The sequence below is a fragment of the Poecilia reticulata genome, chromosome 2, assembly GCF_904066995.2.
Source record: "Poecilia reticulata chromosome 2, P_reticulata-male-v2, whole genome shotgun sequence".
NCBI classification, from domain to species: Eukaryota; Metazoa; Chordata; class Actinopteri; order Cyprinodontiformes; family Poeciliidae; genus Poecilia; species Poecilia reticulata.
This window is the reverse complement of record NC_088831.1, coordinates 31,664,007-31,686,439: the sequence shown is the minus strand read 5'-3', so window position 1 is coordinate 31,686,439 and position 22,433 is coordinate 31,664,007. Positions and strand designations below refer to the sequence as shown.

At 36.3% G+C, this 22,433-nt stretch overlaps 1 protein-coding gene and 1 long non-coding RNA gene across 2 annotated transcripts; both read left to right on the top strand.

Annotated features, from left to right (window-relative positions):
* Positions 1-22,379, top strand: cers6 (ceramide synthase 6). Its single transcript, XM_008404052.3, has 11 exons — positions 1-659; positions 2,699-2,804; positions 2,920-3,050; positions 8,125-8,182; positions 10,033-10,083; positions 10,176-10,268; positions 13,252-13,380; positions 14,182-14,288; positions 16,279-16,435; positions 16,761-16,784; positions 21,366-22,379. The coding sequence occupies exons 1-11, from the start codon at positions 490-492 to the stop codon at positions 21,519-21,521; spliced, it is 1,182 nt and encodes a 393-aa protein (XP_008402274.1). The 5' UTR covers positions 1-489; the 3' UTR covers positions 21,522-22,379.
* On the top strand, positions 18,172-19,840 carry LOC145550128 (uncharacterized). The gene is made up of 3 exons (XR_014085981.1): positions 18,172-18,656; positions 19,148-19,262; positions 19,357-19,840. It is a non-coding gene; the product is annotated as an uncharacterized LOC145550128 (long non-coding RNA).
* Positions 22,380-22,433: the final 54 nt, after the last annotated feature.

The following is a 22,433-nucleotide window of genomic DNA, read 5'->3' as shown; positions in this document are numbered from 1 at the left end:
CAACGTTGCTGCATTTTGTGGTCTCTCATCCAGCATTTAGCTTAATTTGATGAAGAATCAGTTGAGTTTGACTATGAGAATGTTTTACATGACGTTCTTGACCCAGAAGGCAGGTGATCGCAGGTTGTAGACTTACACATCAAATGAGCATTATAAAAGAAGTAATGTGTACGCGTCATCTACACAAATAACCCATACCGAGTGTCATTGTGACATTTTCTATTTTCCAATTGGTTTAGATTGATAGACCCGTAGTATTACATTTTTATTACGCGCACTGACAGGGCTATTACATGACATTTGAACGCACCAATCAGTTGCTGAGGAGCTGATTGAGTCTACTTCCCTACACTGGGATAGTTGAAGGGAAGCGGACGGACGGCGGTCGCACACGGATATCTCTTCATCAGGCGAGTCGGATCTCCCCCGACAGAGACCTCCGAGACGCAGCGAGCCCTCCGTTCCTCCATCGCGTCTTGCTGCAGGGAGATGGCCGGGATTCTGGCGTGGTTCTGGAACGAACGCTTCTGGCTCCCCCATAATGTGACCTGGGCTGACTTAAAAAACACAGATGAGGCGACGTTCCCGCAAGCCGAGGATCTCTATCTGGCTTGTCCTCTGGCTTTCTGCATCTTTATGATACGGCTGGTTTTTGAGAGGTGGGTTCTGAAGTGACTGAATGAAGCAGGTGGTGATGGGGATGCGCTTTTGTTGTGTCGATGAGACGTCGCGCCGCTGTCCGCTGTCTGTCTCCCCCCCCCCCACCCCCCCTCCTAAACAATGGCATCTTATCTGGATAGCTCACAAATCACCACGGTTCTTCTGCAGGCCTGCAGCGTTGTTTGCCTTTGATGCCTCTGTCAGAGCCGACTGACCGGACCTAACCTGTCCCTGCACACCAAACCTGTTTTTCCACAAAACACGAAATAGGCTCCTAACTATCGACGTGTTTTTCTTCTTATTTCAATCGGGTTGTGCTTTAATTGAGTTTTGCCTGTTTTTGAGTTTTATTGTGGAGTAATCAGAATGGCTCATATTGTGTTGATCACAGCAGTTACAATCATAGAAAGTCACCGAGGCCTCACAGATCTGAGTTAAACCCAGAGCCGACCCAAGATTACATGGGGCCCAAAGCAGAATTTTGCCAGGTGCCCTACTTCCAGTTAAGCCCATTATCCACACCCACCACAGAATCACTTACACTGTTTGACATATAATATTGTTATATTCTTTAATTGGCGGCTAAAATGTGTGTATTTGCCCCATTCGAATGGGTAGTAAGTCATAGCGCATAAAATACTACGTCTATGCATCCCAATTGGGTTGCATCCATAAATCCATCCATCTACCTATTAATCCATCCATTCTTTATTCCTGCTTATCCTTGCAGTGTCACAGGGGGCTGGTGTCTTTCTCCAGCAGTCATTAGATAAGAGACAGTTGTTACGGCAGTTGACTAAATCAGCTAAAGTTTAAATGGGTATTAAGAAAATGATTTTAAGTTATACACTGCATCAAGACCCATTTGGGTCCCAATTTTAACCTCATATAGGCAGTTAGTGGGACTATTATGGACAGTCCAGTCTGGGATTTGTTTTCCATACATCCCTTGCAAAGACCGGCTCAATATGTAGACTATATTAGTCATGAAATAATTAGAAGAGGAAAAAACTGTGGAATCATACATTTTGCAGGTTTTTCAGCACGAACACTCTCAGGAAGGTCTCGGCCAACATGAGCTGTGCATACAAGCAACCACAGATAGTTGTTAATTATTTATTAATGATTAATTATTACTTACTTTATTACTTCCTCTTCTATTTTTTAGTTTACTAAATACTTATGTATGTTATAATCAAAAGGTGTATTATATTTGATATGGGGTATATGGCTGACAGCTCAGCTGTCAAGGTATTAGCACTTTAAAAACAAAAAATATTTTCTGTCAAGTGAACCAAGATTAAGTTTTCTGTTGCTTATCCCCATGTCCAGTCAATGTGTAGTGTGCTCTCCCTGTGTTGTGCAAAGTGTAACCTGTTACAAAAAAATAACACAACTGATTTAGTAGAATTGGAAGTCATTTCCACTGTTTTCTTAATTATTTTAGAATATCTGACATATTTTCCTTCAAAATCATACATATTTCAGCTCTTTCCACAGTAAAATAAATAGGGTGAATAAATTGTGGAGACAGGTAATTTCTCCGACTCTTCTTGATTTGCTGCAGCTTTTCAGTCAGGTAGAGTTGGAAAGTTGTGAAATAGTTTTATCACTTGTACTTATAAGCCACCATACTATATATATATATATATATATATATATATATATATATATATATTTACCTATTTTTATATTTTTGTAGTGACAGTTGTCAGAGAAATAAACTCTGTAAAAGAATACATAACAGCCAAGATAACACATTTCCTCATTTCTGTGTTTCAGTTTAACAAATACATAGGTATATTGTATATTTGAATCAAACACAGCAGAGAATTTTAATGTGGGAGTTATGGCTTTCTGCCAAGGGTACCATTCTGTCTGTGGGTGGCTTTAGCACTCAAAATGAACCTGAAGTTTATATAGGATTAATAGCCTCTGGATAAAAGACTATTAAACGGTTTAAAGTACCTTCAGTCTTTGTTGCTCTTTCATACATGAAGCATTGTTTTGAACTCTTATGATGTGTGTTTTCTTGCAGGTTTATTGCAAGGCCATGTGCAATGGGCCTGAAGATCCAGGCCAACGGGCCACAAAAGGCACAGCCCAATGCTATCTTAGAGAAGGTTTTCACTGCTATAACCAAGGTGAGGATATGTGCTTTTATGTTTGATTGTAATATGTTTAATAAATTTGTTCTGCATCAAAAATATTAACTCGACACATGAGGTGCTTTAATTTTTATTTTTATTTTTTTGCTAGCATCCCGATGAGAAAAGGCTGGAGGGCCTGTCCAAGCAGCTCGACTGGGATGTGCGCACCATCCAGCGCTGGTTTCGGCAACGGCGCAACCAGGAGAAGCCGAGCACCCTCGCCAGATTCTGTGAAAGCATGTAAGACCTATCACTCCTGAATTAGCCACAAGTCATCTATCTTGCATTGAACAACACCCAAGTTTGACTAAAAAACAAATGACAGATTTGTAACCTGCCAAGGAAATCTTATCACAGTGACCTGTGTATCTGCCTAATGTTGATTGCTGCATCAGTGCTTCGCTTTGGCTCCCTGACAAAGCTGATGTATAAGTGAGGGCTGATTTGAATAGGTTGTGCCGCTTTGCCATGCATCAATAAGAAAGGCAGTGACAGTAGTAAAAGCAGGGACGATAGATAACCTTATCAGAGCAGGTTTTCATGCTTACTGAAAGTTCCCTCTCATGCCTTGTGCAGGAAGCAATAAATAATGAATCACTTAGACAAATTAGACGTAATGTAGAGCGCTTAAAATGTCAGTTTGAGTTTTGGAAATTTTAGAGTGAAGTCTACATTGTTTTGTCTGCAAAGTACAATATCAGGCAACATCCATGAATGCTGGGTACAGTTTTTATTTTTCAGGTGTAAAAATAGAGGCGTCTCCCTTTCACACCTGATTTGACTATCAAGGATTTAAATTGCTTTTCTGCAGGAAAATTTAGTCATGGGACTAATTGCTGGTTCATTTGTCATATTTCATGAGTTGACTGTCATGATCAGAACCACAATCCTTCATAAGCTATTTGTATGTATTTATTGATTTATTGAATTCTCAAAACAACCCTAAAATACTATTAATATTACCATGCGTAAGAAACGGATTGTTCACCGGTAGATAATAGAAGTAAAATGGTGTGAAATGTCATCATGGAGGGGTGAGTTGTTAAAAGGGTGAAACTGACCTGGAGCCTCTGACTTGGTACCATTACATCACCCACAAAACAAGACAATGCAGCAATTCAAAAAGAAGTAAAACCTTGTTTTTCATCCATGCTCCATGAGGTTTATTCAGTATAGGGTCAGAGGTCAGTTGGTGCCTATCTCCAGTGCTCAATGAACTGATCTCCGTTCTACCAAAAGTCCATTGATAGACTTGGTTGTCACAAAGGAAAGACAACCATGTATACACACATACACATTGAAGCCCGTGGACAGTTTAGAGCAGCCAAATAATCCAAAATAGATTACACTTCAACAAGAATTGAACCCTAGCATGCATGGAAAGAACATGGAAACCACGTAGAAGGTTCCTGATTGGGATTTGAATCCAGGACATTCACGCTGTGTTATGGTGCTATGCCATAACACAGAATAAGCTAACAGAAAACTCTATACAACTACTAAAATCATTAACGTAACTCAAGGGATGCATCCACAACCTTTGTAAATAGAAAACTGTAATTCTGTTTTGCACTTTGCCACTAGCACCATAATGAGAAAAATAAACAAAGAAAAATGGAAAGTGTTTAAAAATATTAGAACTAAAAATACAATAAACATTTTTTTCTGTTCAATTATCTTTAGATTTTATGTGATTGCTCTTCAGAACATATCCAGTGGATATCTAATAATCTCTTCTTTTTTTTTCTCTCTTTTTTTTTGTCCTTTTGGCAAACAGAAGCTGAGTGAGAAAAAATGATGCTTAAGTTCCAGTTAACCACTTTCATGCTGTGGGTTAATAGTTAAAGCCATTTGATAAGAAACCCACTCAAGACGGCGAACAGAGAGCCGGCTAATCTGCAGTAATGCGTTTGCCATCCGAGAGATTGTAGTTACTTAGCAGTGTGATGTCAAAGGCCAAAGAGCCAGTTTTGTTGTCAGAGCCGAGTCATGTCTGACACCATCGGAGCAAATCTGACAGTCTGAGACACGGGGAGCCTCGCATCCCCTGATCCGCCTGAGGCTGCTGTTCTCTCAGGAGAACACATTTGACTGATTAGACCACTGGACTTGTATTACAACATCACAGAGGACTCTCAGAAGACAAAAACATGCGTTCTCTTGCTCAAGAAGAAACTGGAATTTTGCCCCTCTCAGCTTTTCAACCACGCTTTCAGGCGGCTAAAGAAACAACTGAGCGGACGCTGTTATCTGCAGCGTAATTAGCGTTGCGGACCTCTGGGCTTTGCAATAGTTTGTCCAGGTCGTCTGCCTCGGTTGTTGCAGGTCTCCAAACCAGGCTGGCTTCAGTCCCTTCTGCAGCAATTGTGCTGTAATTAAGCTCTCGTGCCCAGCTGTCCCTGACTGATAGGATTCTTTGTCTCTCCATTGTGTGGGCCACTGATCTGTTTTGTATTCTTTTCATTATGCAAACACACAGTGTGTAGAAAGCATGTTTACTAAGAAATAATGATGATTGCATAGAGCTTTTGTTTGGAAGCTTTTGTCTTTTCTTACCCCAAATATACTGCAAAAAAAGTAACTAAGATCACGCTTCTATTTTTAGAAAGAAACCTATAGTGGGATGACTCCTGGAATGAAACTTTCAACTGGATCAAAATAAATAAAATTAGATGATGAAAGTGAAGTTTTTGCAGTGAGGTTTTTACAGTTCATCTTCTCTTTAGCTTTTTCTTCATTACAACAAGATGAGAGTAGGCTGGGAGTCCTCACTGGTTCCAGCTGCTGAACTTCTCTTTTTCTGTCATTATTATCTTTTCTGTCATCACCTCAACTTGGGTTTTAATCAATATAGGCAGTGTGGGGGTGGGGGGAGGTTGGTATAGACAAACTGGTCAGGGTGACATGTTGTCAAGGGGCGTCTCAAGCATAAGAAGAAAATCAAAACATTTCCGATAGCTGTGTGTTTTCTGTTGCATATTTAAATATCCAGTTAAGGGGGATTTGGCGCCCCCGTGTTGTAAACAATGTAAGCAAAATTTAAAAAAAGTTAATATCTAAAATCATTATTTCTGACTGGGTAAACTTAAAGAACCACTCAATAGTTCTTGAGATCTACGATAAAATAAAAAATAATAATACCTTAATAATATGTGATTTTTTTATTTTTTATTTTTTTGAAAATGTTAAATACTTACACTGACCAAATCAGAAATGGATAATTCGGCACTAAACAGAAATTCTTTAAAACACAGTTTGACTTCTCCAAAACTGTTTCCATTTAAGAAAGTACAATTAAGGAGCAATTGAAGTTTTCTTGTTTTTTGCTCTAGACCCCTTTCAGTTGAGATAAAAAAATAGAAAAACAACTACAACATATTGATTGGTCGAAGCTGTAGTAAGTTTTTCAAGACTTACAGATTCTTTGAAATAGTTTGAAACCAAAGACACTGTCTGCTGGTTAGAATAAAAGGCCATTACCTTTTTTTTTTACTTGTGCAAATCAATTTCCTAATAAATTAAACAAAAGATAAAAAGCTGAGTCGTGAAAACAAACCATTAAGTGCCAATCAATACTCTTAAATCCTACGTGGAGAAGGTAAAGTAAACGAAGCAGCGTTGACTTTTATTATTTTGTTCCTGTCATTAAGCAGAATAAATGCGTAATTGTCTTTGCCCCTTTATCCCTCACTATAACCTCATTAAGTTGCTATGCTCAGTTAAAAGAGCTAAAACAGTTCAGTCTACTATCAGGAACAATTTATTGTTTGAATATGTGGTTATTTTGAAGGGACAGTGTTTGTCTCGTAGCATTTCAGATAGCCTTGTTTATTTTCTGTTATTAAAACACTTTTTAAACAATGTTTTGTAAGTTATTTGTACCATAGGGGGAGTTCATCATAGCACAAAATTGTCACTGTTTACATTTAACAAGCATTCCTCTGTGGGGTGCTAATGAGAAGTTGCTGATAATTAAATGACAAATCCTCATTTATCTCAACAGGTTGTGCTGTCTGAAAAAGTGTCAGCAATTTCGACACAAAAAAAAAAACATCTGTGTTTGACTTCAGAAACTCTATTCAAAGGATGCTGTTGTGAGTCATTGGGATATATTTTTTGTGCATGGCAGCATTTCAGCAACACTTTGAGAAAGACTCTTGCAGGCTCGATCAACCAGTTGCCATGCAACAGTTTTTACTATGTGCCAGGTACGCTCGTCCACTTAATTTGCTTTTACAATACTTTTGATCATGCACATCAAGCAACTAATGATGCTTTCCCATAAGCTGCATGTTGTCTTGGTGATTATTTTTCTGCTATTTGTTAAAGGCTTACAACTGAATGTTTCAAACAACCGCAGAAAAGGACTAGATTTTGCTGATATGGACACATTGTGATGATAATATAGATTCATGCTCCTCTCCATTGAGTTATTGAGGGTTTCGGGTCTAAATGAAGTCAGCTGGAGCATCTTTGTTTGAAAAAACAAAAAGGAAAGCTATGTCTCGACTCTCTCATCCACCTACTTATTTTTTATTTTTTTTGTCAAGAAAATCCTGTGTCCTCGTTTCCCAGCGGGATTAATATAATATTTTTCAACTGAGCTCGATTGATTTGAATGTAGCCTGCCTGCATGGTCTTAGCTGAAGATTTGCCTTTGCTTGTTTGATAGTTTTAAATTCTCATTCTCCCTTGCTGACTGTTAAGAACCGGTTTCATAAAGTAGGCACGTCTTCCTTGTCAGCAAGTCTTTGATCACAGCCGTGTCAGCTCCAGCAATATCTTCTTTGTAAACCTCAGAGGCAGAACTCCTAATCACATCATTGTGCAGAAACTAAAGTATATGCAGGATTATTTAAAGCACAGAGCGGGGAAGGCTGGAAGCAGACCTAAGAGGAACACGTCACCGATTGTCTGCGCAGGACAATTATCTCGTGATAGAAATAAATTAGTGTTGTACAGCACATTGTGGTATAAGATCCCTTGAAATCCTAATATTGCTATATTTTTATTCTTTACTTGTGAAAATAAACCTTCTTTTCGATTCGACAGTTTTCTCAACAAAAACATTGAAAATATCCCTTTGTAAATTTCTAATTAAAAAAGAAGCTAAGAGAAGTGAAATATTTCACCTGCAACTAACATGGATTTGCAGATAAACATCCAAAGGCTCCAAAGAACTTGTTACAATTATTGTAGTGTCAAGGTCATGATGGCCTTGACAGTCTAATCATAATGTAGCTGCAATTTACTGGCCAAATTCTTAGAAAAACAATGTCTCACTCTGAATATGTGTTCTTCTTATTTACTCCAGGTGGAGATTTACCTTCTACCTATATATTTTCACCTATGGAGTGCGTTTTCTTAAAAAGGTAAGCTTTTTTTTACCCCCAGTCTCATATTGTAAATGTCACAACTAGAAGTACATACAGTGCCTTGTGAAAGTAATCCCAACCCTTGAGCTTTTTCATAATTTTGGGGATCAACCCTTAAAATCCAATGTTACTAGTGTGTCATTTAATCTTAATATATCCAGATGTTTTTAAGGCCCTCAGAGTTTTGCTAGAGAGCATTAGCAAACAAGCAGAACAATGAAGACCAAAGACTACAGTCAGGGGAAAGTATAAACCAGGGTTAGGTTATAAAACAATATCATAAGCTTTAAACATCTGGATTAAGTAGTTAACTGGATTAACTACTTAATCCAGTTATCCACAAACGGAAAGAATATGCTACATTTGCAAATCTATTAAGGACATTCAGCATACAGCACCTTGCTGTGGGAAAATTTTACTTCAGCAGGGACATGGACGCCGGTGTGACTTGATGGAAAGATGGATGGAGCCAAACACAGAACAGTGACGTTAGAAAATCTGTTAGCGGCTCCAGAAGACCTCAGACTAAAAATGTTAGAGATTAATCTTCCTGCAGGACAACAACAATAAGCATACAGCTAGAGCTACAAAAGACTGGTTTAGTATTTATGCTTTAGAGTGACCCAGTCACAGCAAAGTCAAATTGAGAATCTGTGGATAAACATGAATTACCAGAGACTCTTTTACAGAGATTCTACATCCAATCTGACTAAGTTTGAGATATTTTGCAAAAGCTGCCTGTGCAAGTCAGGTAAATCATGCCCCAAACAGCTTGCAGCTGTAACAAGTAAATATATTGTGACTTTTTAAATGACAATCATTGATACAAACAGTCTTTGTATCTGAATTTTTAAGTGTGATAGGCTTCTAAAAATGTCCTCAATAATGCATAATGGCTATTAAACGGTGTTGTGCAAAAGTTACACTTTTCTTACAATTTTCATTTTGTTCAGTAAAATAGCAACGATAATAAATGATTCTTCCAGTAATGTTCTTTTGCCAGTTCTCCTTCTTTGACTGCATTCAATATTTTAAAAGCATTATTACCGTACTCACATTCGGTCATTTAAAATGTTGATTTTTGCTACAAACTTTAGCTTTTTAAAAGTTCTTTATGTTTCATATCGGGGCTGACAATTCCTTATTCTTTTTTGTTGCATTTGTTGCGCCAAAGCATCTTCTTTAAATAGGCACACTATCACCTTTAGTGATAGTGTAACAATGTTTATCAGAGCCTCCCAGTACTCCCGGTACTCCTAGTTAAAAATCTGCCAGGTACTGATTCTGCTGAAAGCTAAGAACAAAAAGCCACGGGAGATAAATCTGAGAATGAGTCTGCTGACTGATTATTACTGAAAAATAGAGCTCAGGAGGTTTCACATATTTCATGCATATATTCATGAAAGTGCATACATAATAGCAATCACGGCAGGAGCTGAGATAGAGTTGGAAAAAAAGAAAAAGTCTCTGAGACACAAGTTGCATGACGAAGCACTTTGTGAAAAATAGCTCACTCCCCGGCAGTTGGTACTGCAGGCGCCAGCCTCCAGCCTCTGTGGGATTTATTAATAGAGCAGGTCTGGAAAGCAGTGCAGGAGAACTAAACTCAAGCGCAGTGACGGGTCACAGTTTGCTCGTAACACATTTACTCAGAATTTAAGTGTAGCCTCTAATGGCTCTTTAGTTCAGCTTCTTTTCCCACCAGAACATGCAGTGTAAATCTCTTTGTCTCATTCACTGTAGTTTTTTTTTTTTTTTCTTTAATCCAGGATTACAGCCACTCTTACCTCTAGTAATAGGGACATTATAATTAAGGTCAAAATTTATGATTTGATTCTTTCCTTCAGACTCCATGGTTGTGGAACACTAAGGAGTGCTGGTACAACTACCCTTACCAGGTAGAAGTTAAGAAAAACCTTCCAACAACTTTACAAAAAGGTATCTCCTTCTGTTTAAAATGTTCTGAGACGTTCTCCTTATACGTATGCAGCCTCTGACTGTGGATGTCCATTATTACTACATACTGGAGCTGTCCTTCTACCTGTCGTTACTCTTTTCCCGCTTCACAGACATCAGGAGGAAGGTAAGGATGACTACAGCATCACTCAGACAACATTCCTTCTAAAATCACACCTATAATTCACTTTAGAATGAATCGCTATAGAAAATACCATTGTCGTCATGAATACCAACCTTTTCTGACTCACTGCTCTTGCATAGAAACAGTTATACATAGCCTGTCTGGCCTGAAGTTGGTTTCCTGCCTTACTCATGTGGGAAATAGCAAAATATCAAAAATCTAAAAATCTTGTGACGCCCAAAAGTTTCTGCAAGTATTTCCCAACTGATACCCCTTACATTGTTCTTATTTTGCAGCTGTTTGCCTAATATATATTTAGTATCATTCATTTTTTATTTTATTTTTTCATAAAATCCTTTACAACTGTAAAACTCCCACAATTTTCAAGTCTAGAAATTGGTCTGTTAAATGTATACATACATTTCAAGCCTTTTGGCCATATCCTATAATGGATTATTTATGAAAGAGGCCAGGCGATGTTACACAGTGTGATGGAGTACACATGAAAAGAGGAAAAAAAACTTAGGCTTCTATAATATTTTAGAACAGACAGAATGATTACAGTGTTGTTAGTAAGCCTAGCAGCCGAAACCAAATAGAAAAACTGCGTTACGTCCTTGTGCTTCCTCAAGCATCGTGTTTGAACATCCTGCTTATACTCAAAATAACTTCACTTAGTACTTCTTTCTATACTGCATAGTGTTGTTGTTCACAGGACCTGTTAGTGCTAAATATGGTGCATTTACTGCATGAGGGGGGAAATAGGATTTCTAATTTAGGGCCAAAATTAAGAAAATTATTTATTGTTAAGAAATAACACCCAAAAAGGTGCACAGTAACATGCTGTAAGTTTACATTACTCCATTTTTAATTGAAGTAATTTACTTTTCTCATTAGTAATATAACCTAAAGTTTTACTTTGTTAGATATCAGGGCTTGAATTCATAAATCACATAACAATGTGATCATTTGTAATAAATCTAAATTTTTCTGACTCCTCTGCCGTTACGGTGCTTCTGACTTTGACCTTTGGTATTTTCAACACTAGCTGGCTCATGTTTGGGTTTCTACGGGCATCATCAAAGACGCAGAATATTTTATTGGCTTGTAAATTTCCAAACCAACCACTGAGATTTTTCAAATTAAACACTGCGATGATGCAATACTTGCAATGTGTTCTGCCACTCTAGTAGCTAAAAGATATTGTAGTTTTCTGTTGTTGTTTTTTTTTTAAGTTCAACTTGGTCAGTTCACCAACCCATATCTTCTCACATCCATTTTTTTGTTGTTGTTTTTATTGTATTGTATTTTTTTGTAAAACTGGCAACACTTTTGGTTCATTTGCATGCATCACAGTCATGGTCTTTACTCCCTCCTCTGGTTCGTCCACAGCTCTGCCCTCTGCCCTTCCCATTAAACTCTCTGCACTCAGAGCAGACTCCATGATGCCATGCTGTTTGCCTTCACTCTGTCATCTCTCTGTTGACTGTTGGCATGTGTTTCTGTTTTTGTTTCTCCTTTCAGTTTATTTCATGCACAGCACTAGACTGAGGAGGGTCCTCTGCATCTCCTGCCAGTTCCAGTATGTCTCTCCCTGCACACTCTTGCCTTCGTTTTCAGTCTGCATCTTGTGTCCATCCTGCTCCTTTTCATCCTCCCTCCTAATTTACTTAACCTTCTTCGCTGGTTCTAATTGCTTGCAGCTAAAACCTTCCGGTAGCTAAAGAATTGCAAGGACACTTATGCCCATGTCTCTACATGCATTTTCATTCACATGGAGCTCCATTTAAAGCTATCCCAAACTTAAGGGGCGATACTAAGGTGGTACTACAGGCTGATTTTATTATTAAGTTACAGTAATGTTCAGCTCAAGTCCCATTTGGTTTCTAATTTCATTTTATTTGTATTTTTTTACTTTTGTTTTTAGGGTATTTTGTAGTAGTAATGTTACAATTTGATCTTGAGTGTGAAGTCATAACCATTGCAAAACCTCACTGATACTAGTCACGTTGCAAATGCAACTTTGATGTCATTTATTGGAATTTATTGTAACAGATGAACATAAAGCTGTGAATTTTATTGTGAAATAAAGTGAGAAGGATAAGTAATTTAACCTCAGCATGAATGCACCGTCTCAGAAAAATCGTGGTAGCAGCATGATGCTGTGGGAATAGGGAAGCTGGTCAAGGCTGCTGACAAGGTAGATGAAGCTAAAAACAGGGAAATAAAAATGGTGAAGTCTAAGATGGAGGCTCACCTTCCAGTGAGCTCATAACCACTAACATACAGTCAGACTTAAAGCTAAAATGACTAAAAGCCAAAATGGTCTAGTCAAACTAAACGTAAAAAATGTAAATGAAGAAAGAGGAGCTTCCCCTGATGAACTGTCACACTTAGTTACCAAGCAGAGATTGGTGATGTTCACTCAAACAGCACTTTATAAATTCTTGCAAGAATGAGAACAGCAAGCATGTCCAGTGTCTGTTAAGTCTGGTCTGTTCTGTCTGGACTTTGAGTCACTACCTACTGATGCTTGGGTTATCATAGAGTTTCTCCCAAGGAGTCTGGGAACTGACATTTCTGGCTCATCATGAGGACGTCAACAAAGATCTTTGAAACCTTGAAAATGCAGGAGCTTTCCATTCTCATCTAAACCCTCCCTAACGTTCCACAGTTTTCAGGTTGATTTATTAAACATTTTATAAAGCACATGCCATTTTCTTATACTCCACAATTATGTCCTGCCTGTGTTTACTTCAGCTCCAATGAAATACATAAACGTTTGTGGAATTTAGCAAACTTCAAGGACTGTGAATAAATTTGCATGCTCTGCCAAACTCAAGTTCAACAACTTGCAGCACAAAATGTTCATGAATCTGAGGATATCAAAAGTGCATTAACTAATTCTATTTAAAGACCTTATGAGATGATGTTTAAAAATACTTTCTGTACATGCCTGATATTTCCTCGGCAACTGTCTCTGCAGGATTTTCTGATCATGTTCCTGCATCACGTGGCGGCGATCTCTCTCATCGTATTTTCTTATGTGAACAACATGGCACGAGTGGGAACTCTGGTCATGTGTCTACACGATGCAGCCGACGTGCTGATAGAGGTGAGACCCTGCCAGAAGATTAAACGTTGCATGTAGATGGATGAGCATCTGAGAAATGAGCTTATGTCAGCAGCAGGGTGTTCAGAGATATGTTCATACGCCTGTGTTCATTACAATGGACTGCAATCCATGTGTAAATCCTGACCCTGCTTTGTGGCTCGCAGTTAAAAGGCAAAACGTACAACACTAAGCGTGTCCCTTCATCTGTCAAACAAGGTGGATCCTCTTTTATGTCAATTATGTGATCTATCTTGGTGCTTGCAGATTAATATGTACTGGTTGTTTTGCTCAAGGAAGCAATCGTATGATTGCAGATGTATTGTTTGTATCTGGAACAGTTTCTTAAAAATGCATGTGAGTGAAGCATTATGTTATTCACACTTGACTATTTATGCTAATTGGAGTTTGTAGAATGTCTTAGTTAGTTATTCACGACTTTGTTTCTCCCTGCAAAGATCAGTTTCTTATAACTGTTAGAAATTTGAAAGGCAGGAGGACATGCCTTTTAAGTAAGGCAAGTGTGAGCTGATTATCCCACAACAGGATATAGCTACAAAAACAAATGTATAAACTTGACCCTATTCACAGAGGAAAAAAAGTTCAAACATTGTGGATGAAGCTGTATCCATGTTCCACATTCAGCTTTAGCTTTATCTGTTTAGCTAACTTCAAAATTTATTTATTTCTTCTAGCTGTTTTGTTTTATGTATCTAGACTGAATGAGATTTATTTAAAGAACCTTCTATCTGTTGTATTGTCGGTAATATTTGTTCATTGGTTTTCGTTTTTATTCTATTCCAGGCTGCCAAGATGGCCAACTATGCCAAATGTCAGATACTGTGCAACCTCCTGTTTGCAATGTTTGCAAGTCTCTTCATAACTTCCAGGCTGGGAGTTTACCCCATCTGGTAAGAATTATTTACTTTCTCTGTGATCCAAAGCTGGCATCTCAGTTGATGAGAGACTTAAGTGCAGTGGTGTTAGGTGCCTGCGTTTGCACACAGTTCAGTAGTCTTAGAAGCAGCCAGAGCTTCAAATCCCGAGCAGCCTGAACTCCTTATCATCTTTTAGTAGCTAATGTTCGAAAATGTATGTCAAAACCATCAAGATCTCAGTCCTTTTTTTTAACCCCCTTTCTCCACAATGGTTTGCGATTTGGACAGATCTGTGTGAATGTTGTTGCTAAGTAATAGTTACTATGGATACTACAGCTTTAACCTTTCAAAGAAAAGACAAACCAGCACATGAAAAGCAAATCATTGTGGTTCTACTCGACCACTGGAGACAATAATGTTATTACACATTATTGAAACATTAAATGAGTGTTTATTTATGAAAACATTTCTATTTTTGGGGAATTTTTTTATATAGTCTAACGTGTGGCTAATCTAACTTCATTTTTATTTTAGAGAAAAAAAAGTAGTTTTAATTTTACTTTTTTTTTTTAAATTTCCACCCAAACAATTGTGTAATTACATTCCCTTGAAAATGCCGGTTAAAACTGGCCAGTCTGTCGGATATTAGGAGATCATAATTCTAATTTCAGCCCTTGAATACACAACAGTCATCTTTCAGTCAGCAGCAGCAGCTGCGTGATCAGGACTTCATTAAATGAATGTAGGCATGATTTACATTCTGGGTCAGGCAACTACATTTTTTTCCATTTTTGCTTCTGATAGTAGCTCTTAATCATTCTCCAAATGCTATTTATGCTATTTTGATGCATGTTTAAAATTCAATCTAAAGACAGCATTTGAATAACTTATTTTATATAAAGCCTTTGTGGCATTTAAACCAGCTCTAAGCTATTCAAACCAATCTGCATCATTTAGTTGCATGTTTTTAATTTCAAACTGTAATGTAATGCTTCTGCACCATATTTTAGTCAGTTCCTCCATTGCACCATTTTTAAAGTTGTTGCCATGACTTCAGTATCTGGAGGATGGTTCACAAGCTGCTGTTTGCAAGGAACAAACCAGGGATGAATTGAACTCAGATCCTCAACGTAACATTGAGACTGGAAATAGAGACTGGAGATGATGTCTTTGTATTCATTAACTGTTTTGATTAATTTTCTGTTCTCTGTAAATCTCATTATATTAAAATGTTATTAAAATATATAGACCTAAATCAATAATTCCTTTAAAAATAAGAAATTTACATGTTTGATATATGCATTTAAAATATGTATATCTTATATTTTTATGATTATGTCTTACAGCTAATGAGACCCCCTAATTACTTTTTTAAATTATTATTATTTTTTAGAAAATTAAAACAACAAAAAAATCATACTGACACATTATGGTTGAACTGTAGTGTACACACAATCTTGAAAAAACCTGCTGCCTTGACAGCTGCCTTACTTGACAGTCACTAAAACACTCCAGAAAAAGGTTAGACCACAAAAGATTATTCCAAATGAAACTGTCTGATCAGAGTTCTATATTCAGCCATATTTTCTGGAAAGTTGACTGGAAGGAAAAGGTATGACCAAGCAAAAAAGACAAAGCATCAAAAAAACAAAAAGTTGTGACACCAAGTGCATGCAATAGTTTGGGGGAGATTCTGACATCAGATTTAAAAGTCACCCCATATAGACTCTCCTGAACTCGAGACAATGTCAAAGGCAGGTTTTCTGTGATAACAAAAAGACTAAAGAGCTGCTCAGTCCTACTTTCGACTTAAGGAATTTGCATTTGAATTAGAAATGAAAGCCCCAGATATTAAAAAGAAGAGTAGAAATTAAGAGAATCATAGTTGATGACAGGATTATTGTCTAAATTTTTTGTATCCAACACATGTTTTTCTTACATAAGAAAAAGAATTGACCTTTTTAAATTTTCCTTTCAAAACGTAAAACTTTAACATGTCATTCTCTCCCTGCTGCTGCTGAAGGATTTTAAACACCACTTTGTTTGAGAGTTGGGAGATTGTAGGCCCCTTCCCATCCTGGTGGGTCTTCAACCTCCTTCTGGTCTTACTGCAGCTTCTTCACTCATTCTGGTCCTACCTCATAGTGAAGACAGCATGCAGAGCCATCTCCAAAGGAAAGGTGAGTCGCCACACTCTTCTCCTCGGCATCATTCCTAAATGTATGCTTTTTGTTGTATCGTGCGGTAAAAAGCTTTTCCATTAATGTTAGTATTCTTGTGCTGTGTTGTTCCTGTGTTTTTCACAGAATCACTTTCTTTTTAAGAAAAAACTGCAAATAAATGTCACCCCAACAATTACATTATTACATTTGTAATGTTTAGCATCTGAATTTGATGTTTTATTGCATCAATAAATAAATAAATAAATAAATAAATAAATAAATAAATAAATAAATATCAAATAACATATCTATTCTATGTTCATGCTACTTTGCAATCTTCCAGGTGGGGAAGTGGAATCCTTTACATGTAAGTAGTTCTACACAACTAAATGCATAGCTACCACGTTTCAGTATATCCAGTATACTTATTATCTATTTCAGACCTGTACTGTCCTAGTTATTTAACCATCAGATTCTTTTGATTAGTCATACGTCGTTGCTCCATGTTTTTAAATTGCTGCACTGCAAAAACTGAAATCTTAGTAAGATTAAATATCTTAAATTAAGGAGATGTTTCTTGTTTTCTTTCTGACAAGATAATTTTTCTCACCAAGAGGGATTTATGTAAGAATATTTTTCTTATTTTAAGTGTTTTTGTACTTAATTATCTCAGTAAGATATAAAAGCTTAATGTTAAGAAAATATTACTTATTATGAGTAAATATGTGCTAGAATCTAGAATATCAATATTTACCAATCAAACTTCAAGTCTAGAACTTATTTTATACAAGTAAAAATTTCTTATTTCAAGCACAGAAAGTGAAATCACATACTTAATTAAATGTATTCAGATAATTAAAACAGACTATGTCCAAATGGAATCCTTTGTGTTATTGTCAATGAAAAATTAAAAAAACCCATGAACTTATATTCTTGTATAAGTTGGCAGAGTGTACAGGAAATTGTAATTTAATATTTAAACAATTGACATTTAACACAACAATTTCAGAAACAATATCAGTTTATATATCAAGATAATTCTTGGCATGTTTCCGTCTGCTGTGGACCTTAATCTGATCTTCTTGATGCAAGATGTGGGACCTCTTACTGACATGTCATGAAATTTCTGTTGATGTGTGATTTGAAATGGCTGGTATTCCACACAATGAGATTAGAATCAACAATATTGATTAGCTCAATGTCATGATAAATATTTTAACTTTTGGTTTATATTTCAAATTCTTACTTTATAAGTTACTAATATTAGTTTGAACAATATTTTATTCATCATGTTTGTAACCCCTTTTATGACATCATACAATCCACATGGGAAAGCGCCCAAAATGTCAGTGAGATAGTATTAATGTTCGATACAACAGATTTTCTTTCCGATCCAATACAGAGTAAAATTTAAGGTGGTATTGGCAATACAGATCCCATACTTTGTGCAAAAGACAATTAATTTGTTTCTTAATTAAATAAAAAATAAATGTAATCCATATCTTGGCTTCATAAAAAGAACACAATGTACTCTGATGCACTCATTTTAAACTCAGAAGTACATTGAGAACAATCTCGTTTACTATAAGCTATTTTAATTCAGCAGAAATATACAAAACATATGAAAATGGAGTTGCAAACTAAAAAAAGAAAATTAGTAAAGTAATAACCCTACTAAATACATCCTTGTTTAATTATTAAAACTACTATAAAATGACAGCTGAAATAGCTTCATGTCACTTTTTTTTATAATCTTGTCAGCATGTTCATTTCTGAGTGAGTGAGCGTCAGCAGCACGCTGCGCTTGGGCATTACGTCCTTACACATTACATACTTACCAGGCGGAAGAAAAAGTAGTTCCCATTAACAACGTTTCATTTAGGCAAGATCTCAATAATTTAGTTACTTTTTAACGTACTCTAGTTAATCTACATTATCTCAAATTACTAAAGTGTTGAAAGTATTGATCCTTGGATCTGACAATAGATTTTAAAGAATTAAGTTCTGGTATCGGAAGAATCGATATTTCAGTATCAATCCGCACATCACTAACGGCAACGCCAGAGATCATTTAACTGCCCTGATTAACGGTTAATTCAGTTGTAACAGCCTAACTAAGCTTTTATCTACTGTACTTTTATAAGATTTTCTTTTGGCAAATTCTCTAATCTCGGTTGGACATGAATGAAGATGGAGGACTTTTTTACGTGTATAGACCCTACAGCTGCTGTACTGAGAGGTAAGTTTAAAGTTGTCTGTCTTTCTAAGATAAGCTAACTGAAGCTAGTTAGCATGTCGTGATATGCCAATTTTCATCCGCGGTTAAAGAGCCGCTCTTGTGAATATGAGCTTTGAACAGTTATTAACCACAATAGCTGTGGCTTAAAAATATCGACACGAGTCTTGGTAGCTTCCGTTTTTTAACATAGCTAATATGGCTTCTCATTCGTAGCTTTTGATTCGGGAAATGGTTAAAGAGCAATTCCGCCTAGTATTTCACTAACTGAGGGTGTTTGATGTGCTGTAATTTAAAAACTTAAATGCAATGAGTCTAAAAGCCTAGGTTAGATATTCCACACTGTTACCAGGATATTTTAAACACTATTTTTGATTTGTGAATTTAAGTAGTCCTAGTTTGATTTAATTAAAATAACTTTCTTGCCATCTTGAATTCATGTAATATTGTAATTGAGCACATAAACTAAAATAAGACTTGTTTTATTTTTCAAGTAAACCAAACTGTTGCCATGGTGAAGCCTATGCCAGACACATCTCCAATCACGTATTGCACCATCTACAAGAAACTTTGGGAATTGCAAGTGACGGCATCCTTCACATTCTTGAGGTAAGAAATTCATGATACTGATTCATCATTACACTGATTAGTCCCTAAAACGTGGTTTGTTTTGTGACTGTTTTTCTGTCTGTGCTCCAATTAGCAGATGACCCAACAACTTCAAACAAGACCACTTTTCAGCTCTGTGGTGATCGTGAAACCAACTTTCTACTGGCCATTGGAACCATGCCTGCCCTGATCTTCTGAAAGGAGGACATCACAGCTACTACACCTTTCAGCATCCGTGTGTCTGTGGCCACTCCTCTCTGTGCTGCTGACAGACGTCTTGAGAACGCCGTCCGTAACTGAGGCAAGACTTCCACATATAAAAGGCTATGGCTTACTGGAAGAAGTTCATTGCGGGGGAAGCTCCTATTGTTGACATCTAATCCCAAGATTTTTTTTTTGCTTTGGACAATTTGGTTTGCTTGACTCTTAGTGCAGCAGATGTGTCAGATCGTCATTGTTCTGTCATTTTACAGGATTGTTTCAGAATCAGATGCCCATCCAGACTTAAAATTCTGACCAGTAGTCATGTTTTATTGTGTTTATGTGAAACTTAAACGTAATAAAGATGTTAAAAGTAATTGAACTCATGTCTTCATTTCAGCAAGCCAATAACATCTCTTGTTCCAGTATTCACAGGATCAATTTTGGGATTTTTGTCTTAGCATAAGAACCTTGAGTAAAGCTGTGACAAAATATATATTTTAATCCTATGCAACAATAAAAATAAACTAGATTTAGGTATATCACTGCAAAAAGTCCCCTTTCAAAAACAAGAAAAAAAAGTACAAAAATAGGGTATAATTTTCTTAAAATAAGAAAAATTATCTGCCAACAGAACAAGAAAATTTATCTTGTCAAGATTTTCCAAAACAAGAAAAAATATCTAACCAAGATAAACCTACAAATATCTTAAAATTAGTGTATTTGTACTTAAAACAAGCCAATTTTACTAATACAAATAGAATATATGAGATTTATTTTCTTAATACATAGAACATTTGTCTTAAAATAAGAAAATTTTACGCTATTTTAAGAAATTCAGTGTCAAGTAACATTTTCTTTACTTGAGATAATTTTTCTTAAAATAAGATAATATATCTTACTCGTATAAGTAAAATTGGCTTGTTTTAAGTAAAAATACACTAATTTTAAGATATTGTAGGTTTATCTTGGTAAGATATTTTTTCTTGTTTTAGAAAATCTTGACAAGATAAATTTTCTTGTTCTGTTGGCAGATAATTTTTCTTATTTTAAGAAAATTATACCCTGTTTTTGTACTTTTTTTTCTTGTTTTTGAAAGGGGACTTTTTGCAGTGTGTGTATGGAATTTGTTTGAAAGTTCTCTGAATATAATTATTTCATGTTATGAGTTCAAGCATTAGCAATGCTAAAATCTACATACACATCCTAATAACACTTACAATAGCATGCTATGCTAACACTTATTTTTGCATGCTGGAACCCCATTTGTAGTATCCACACATATAGCATGGTAAATCTTATATTAGCCCACAAAAGCTCAAATTATTGTGCTAACAATTAATTTAGCTATGCTAACACAGACTAACTAAGGCTAATGGTTAAGAAATGTTTTCCTAACAATAATAACAGAAAACATTAGGTATTAATAAGTAAAAATGAGTTTTAAACCAGATCCCTCTTAAATTAACTTAAATTACCAGCAAACATGCAAAATTGTTGTTCTGTGTTAGACATTTAATACTAACAGTCATGATAAAAAAGTAAACAAAAGCCTCTGTCTGTTTCTTTCAGATCAAATGAACTGCCACAGTTAAAATGTTGTGATTTCGAGTTCAACAGTGTTTTCAGATTTAGGTTTTTAAGTGCAAAATGCCTGTGTTTATTGATACATAATCAGTGTGTTATTATGAACGCAATGAAACACAAGTAGGGCTCAAGTCGTCAAGTTCTTATTCCAATAAACACAATAGAGTGAGTGAGATCATTTCAACCAGCACCTGTTTTAATCTGTTAAAAAATACATATTTTTAACAGTCACATAATATGTCAACCACATTTAAAAGATCAAATTAAAAAAGTGTAGATAAATTAAATCTCTAAACGATCATTTCATTTCTGCAGGTTTCTAAAGATGACCGCAGTGACATCGAGTCCAGCTCTGATGAGGACGACAGCCCTCCTCCCAGTCAGAAGCACCACAGCAGCACCACCAACGGGACCAACAAAAACGGGACCAACGGCTACCTGACAGGCGTCCCGTACCCAGACGAACACTGACCGAGCTGATATCACGCAAATGGAGCCATGCTGCAGACACTACCCCACTTATCTGTGTGTCAGCATATGTATGCGTGTGTGTGTGTGTGGGAGAGTGACTTTAGGCATATGGTGGAGACATGAGCATCTCATCTTTGTAAGTTATTGATAGATTTATGTGAATGCTGTTTTGTCATTGGTTCTTTACTAATTTTGTTGTGCAATTTATTTCTCTTCAGCTATATATTTGCATCAAACTACACTCACTGGCAAATTTAGGGAATCAGTAAAACACACTCATTTAGCCAACGAATGACAGCGTTTCACTTGATGGTCGAAGCATGCTACATTGATTTACAGCAGTTCGACACACTGCACCGGGTGTTTTCCCCGCTAAGTTGGTCTTTTTTTTGTTATTTGATTTGGATGAACATGTTTTCAAGTTTTTAGTCAGACATCTTTTCTTCTTCTCATTATGTCAGTGTTGACATAATCTTAAAACAGAAACAGCTGTGTTTTTCACCTAAACATCAGAGTATTAGCCGGATTCAGTTTTATTGCTACACCCCCAAAGACTTGCCAAAACCGTGAGTTGTTTTCTTTGTTTGTTTTTTTTTATCACTTACAAATGAATGATAATGTGAAGTTTATGCACATTTGGAAATACATTCTTCACTCAATATGTATATGAGATGTCAATAACGGTAGTATCTGTGTGCATCAGGTATGGCTAGATGCTGTATTCTTTATCCATTCATTTTGTTAGATATTCTCGTACATTTCTGGTTATCATTAAATTAAAGGCAATTTGTCCTCTCATGAGGTATATATGAGTTGTTTGAATAATTCAATAATAAAAAAAATTGCAATTATATCAAATGTGTCCTAGTGTGTATATGCAAGAGGAAGCAAGATATTAATAGTAATAATATT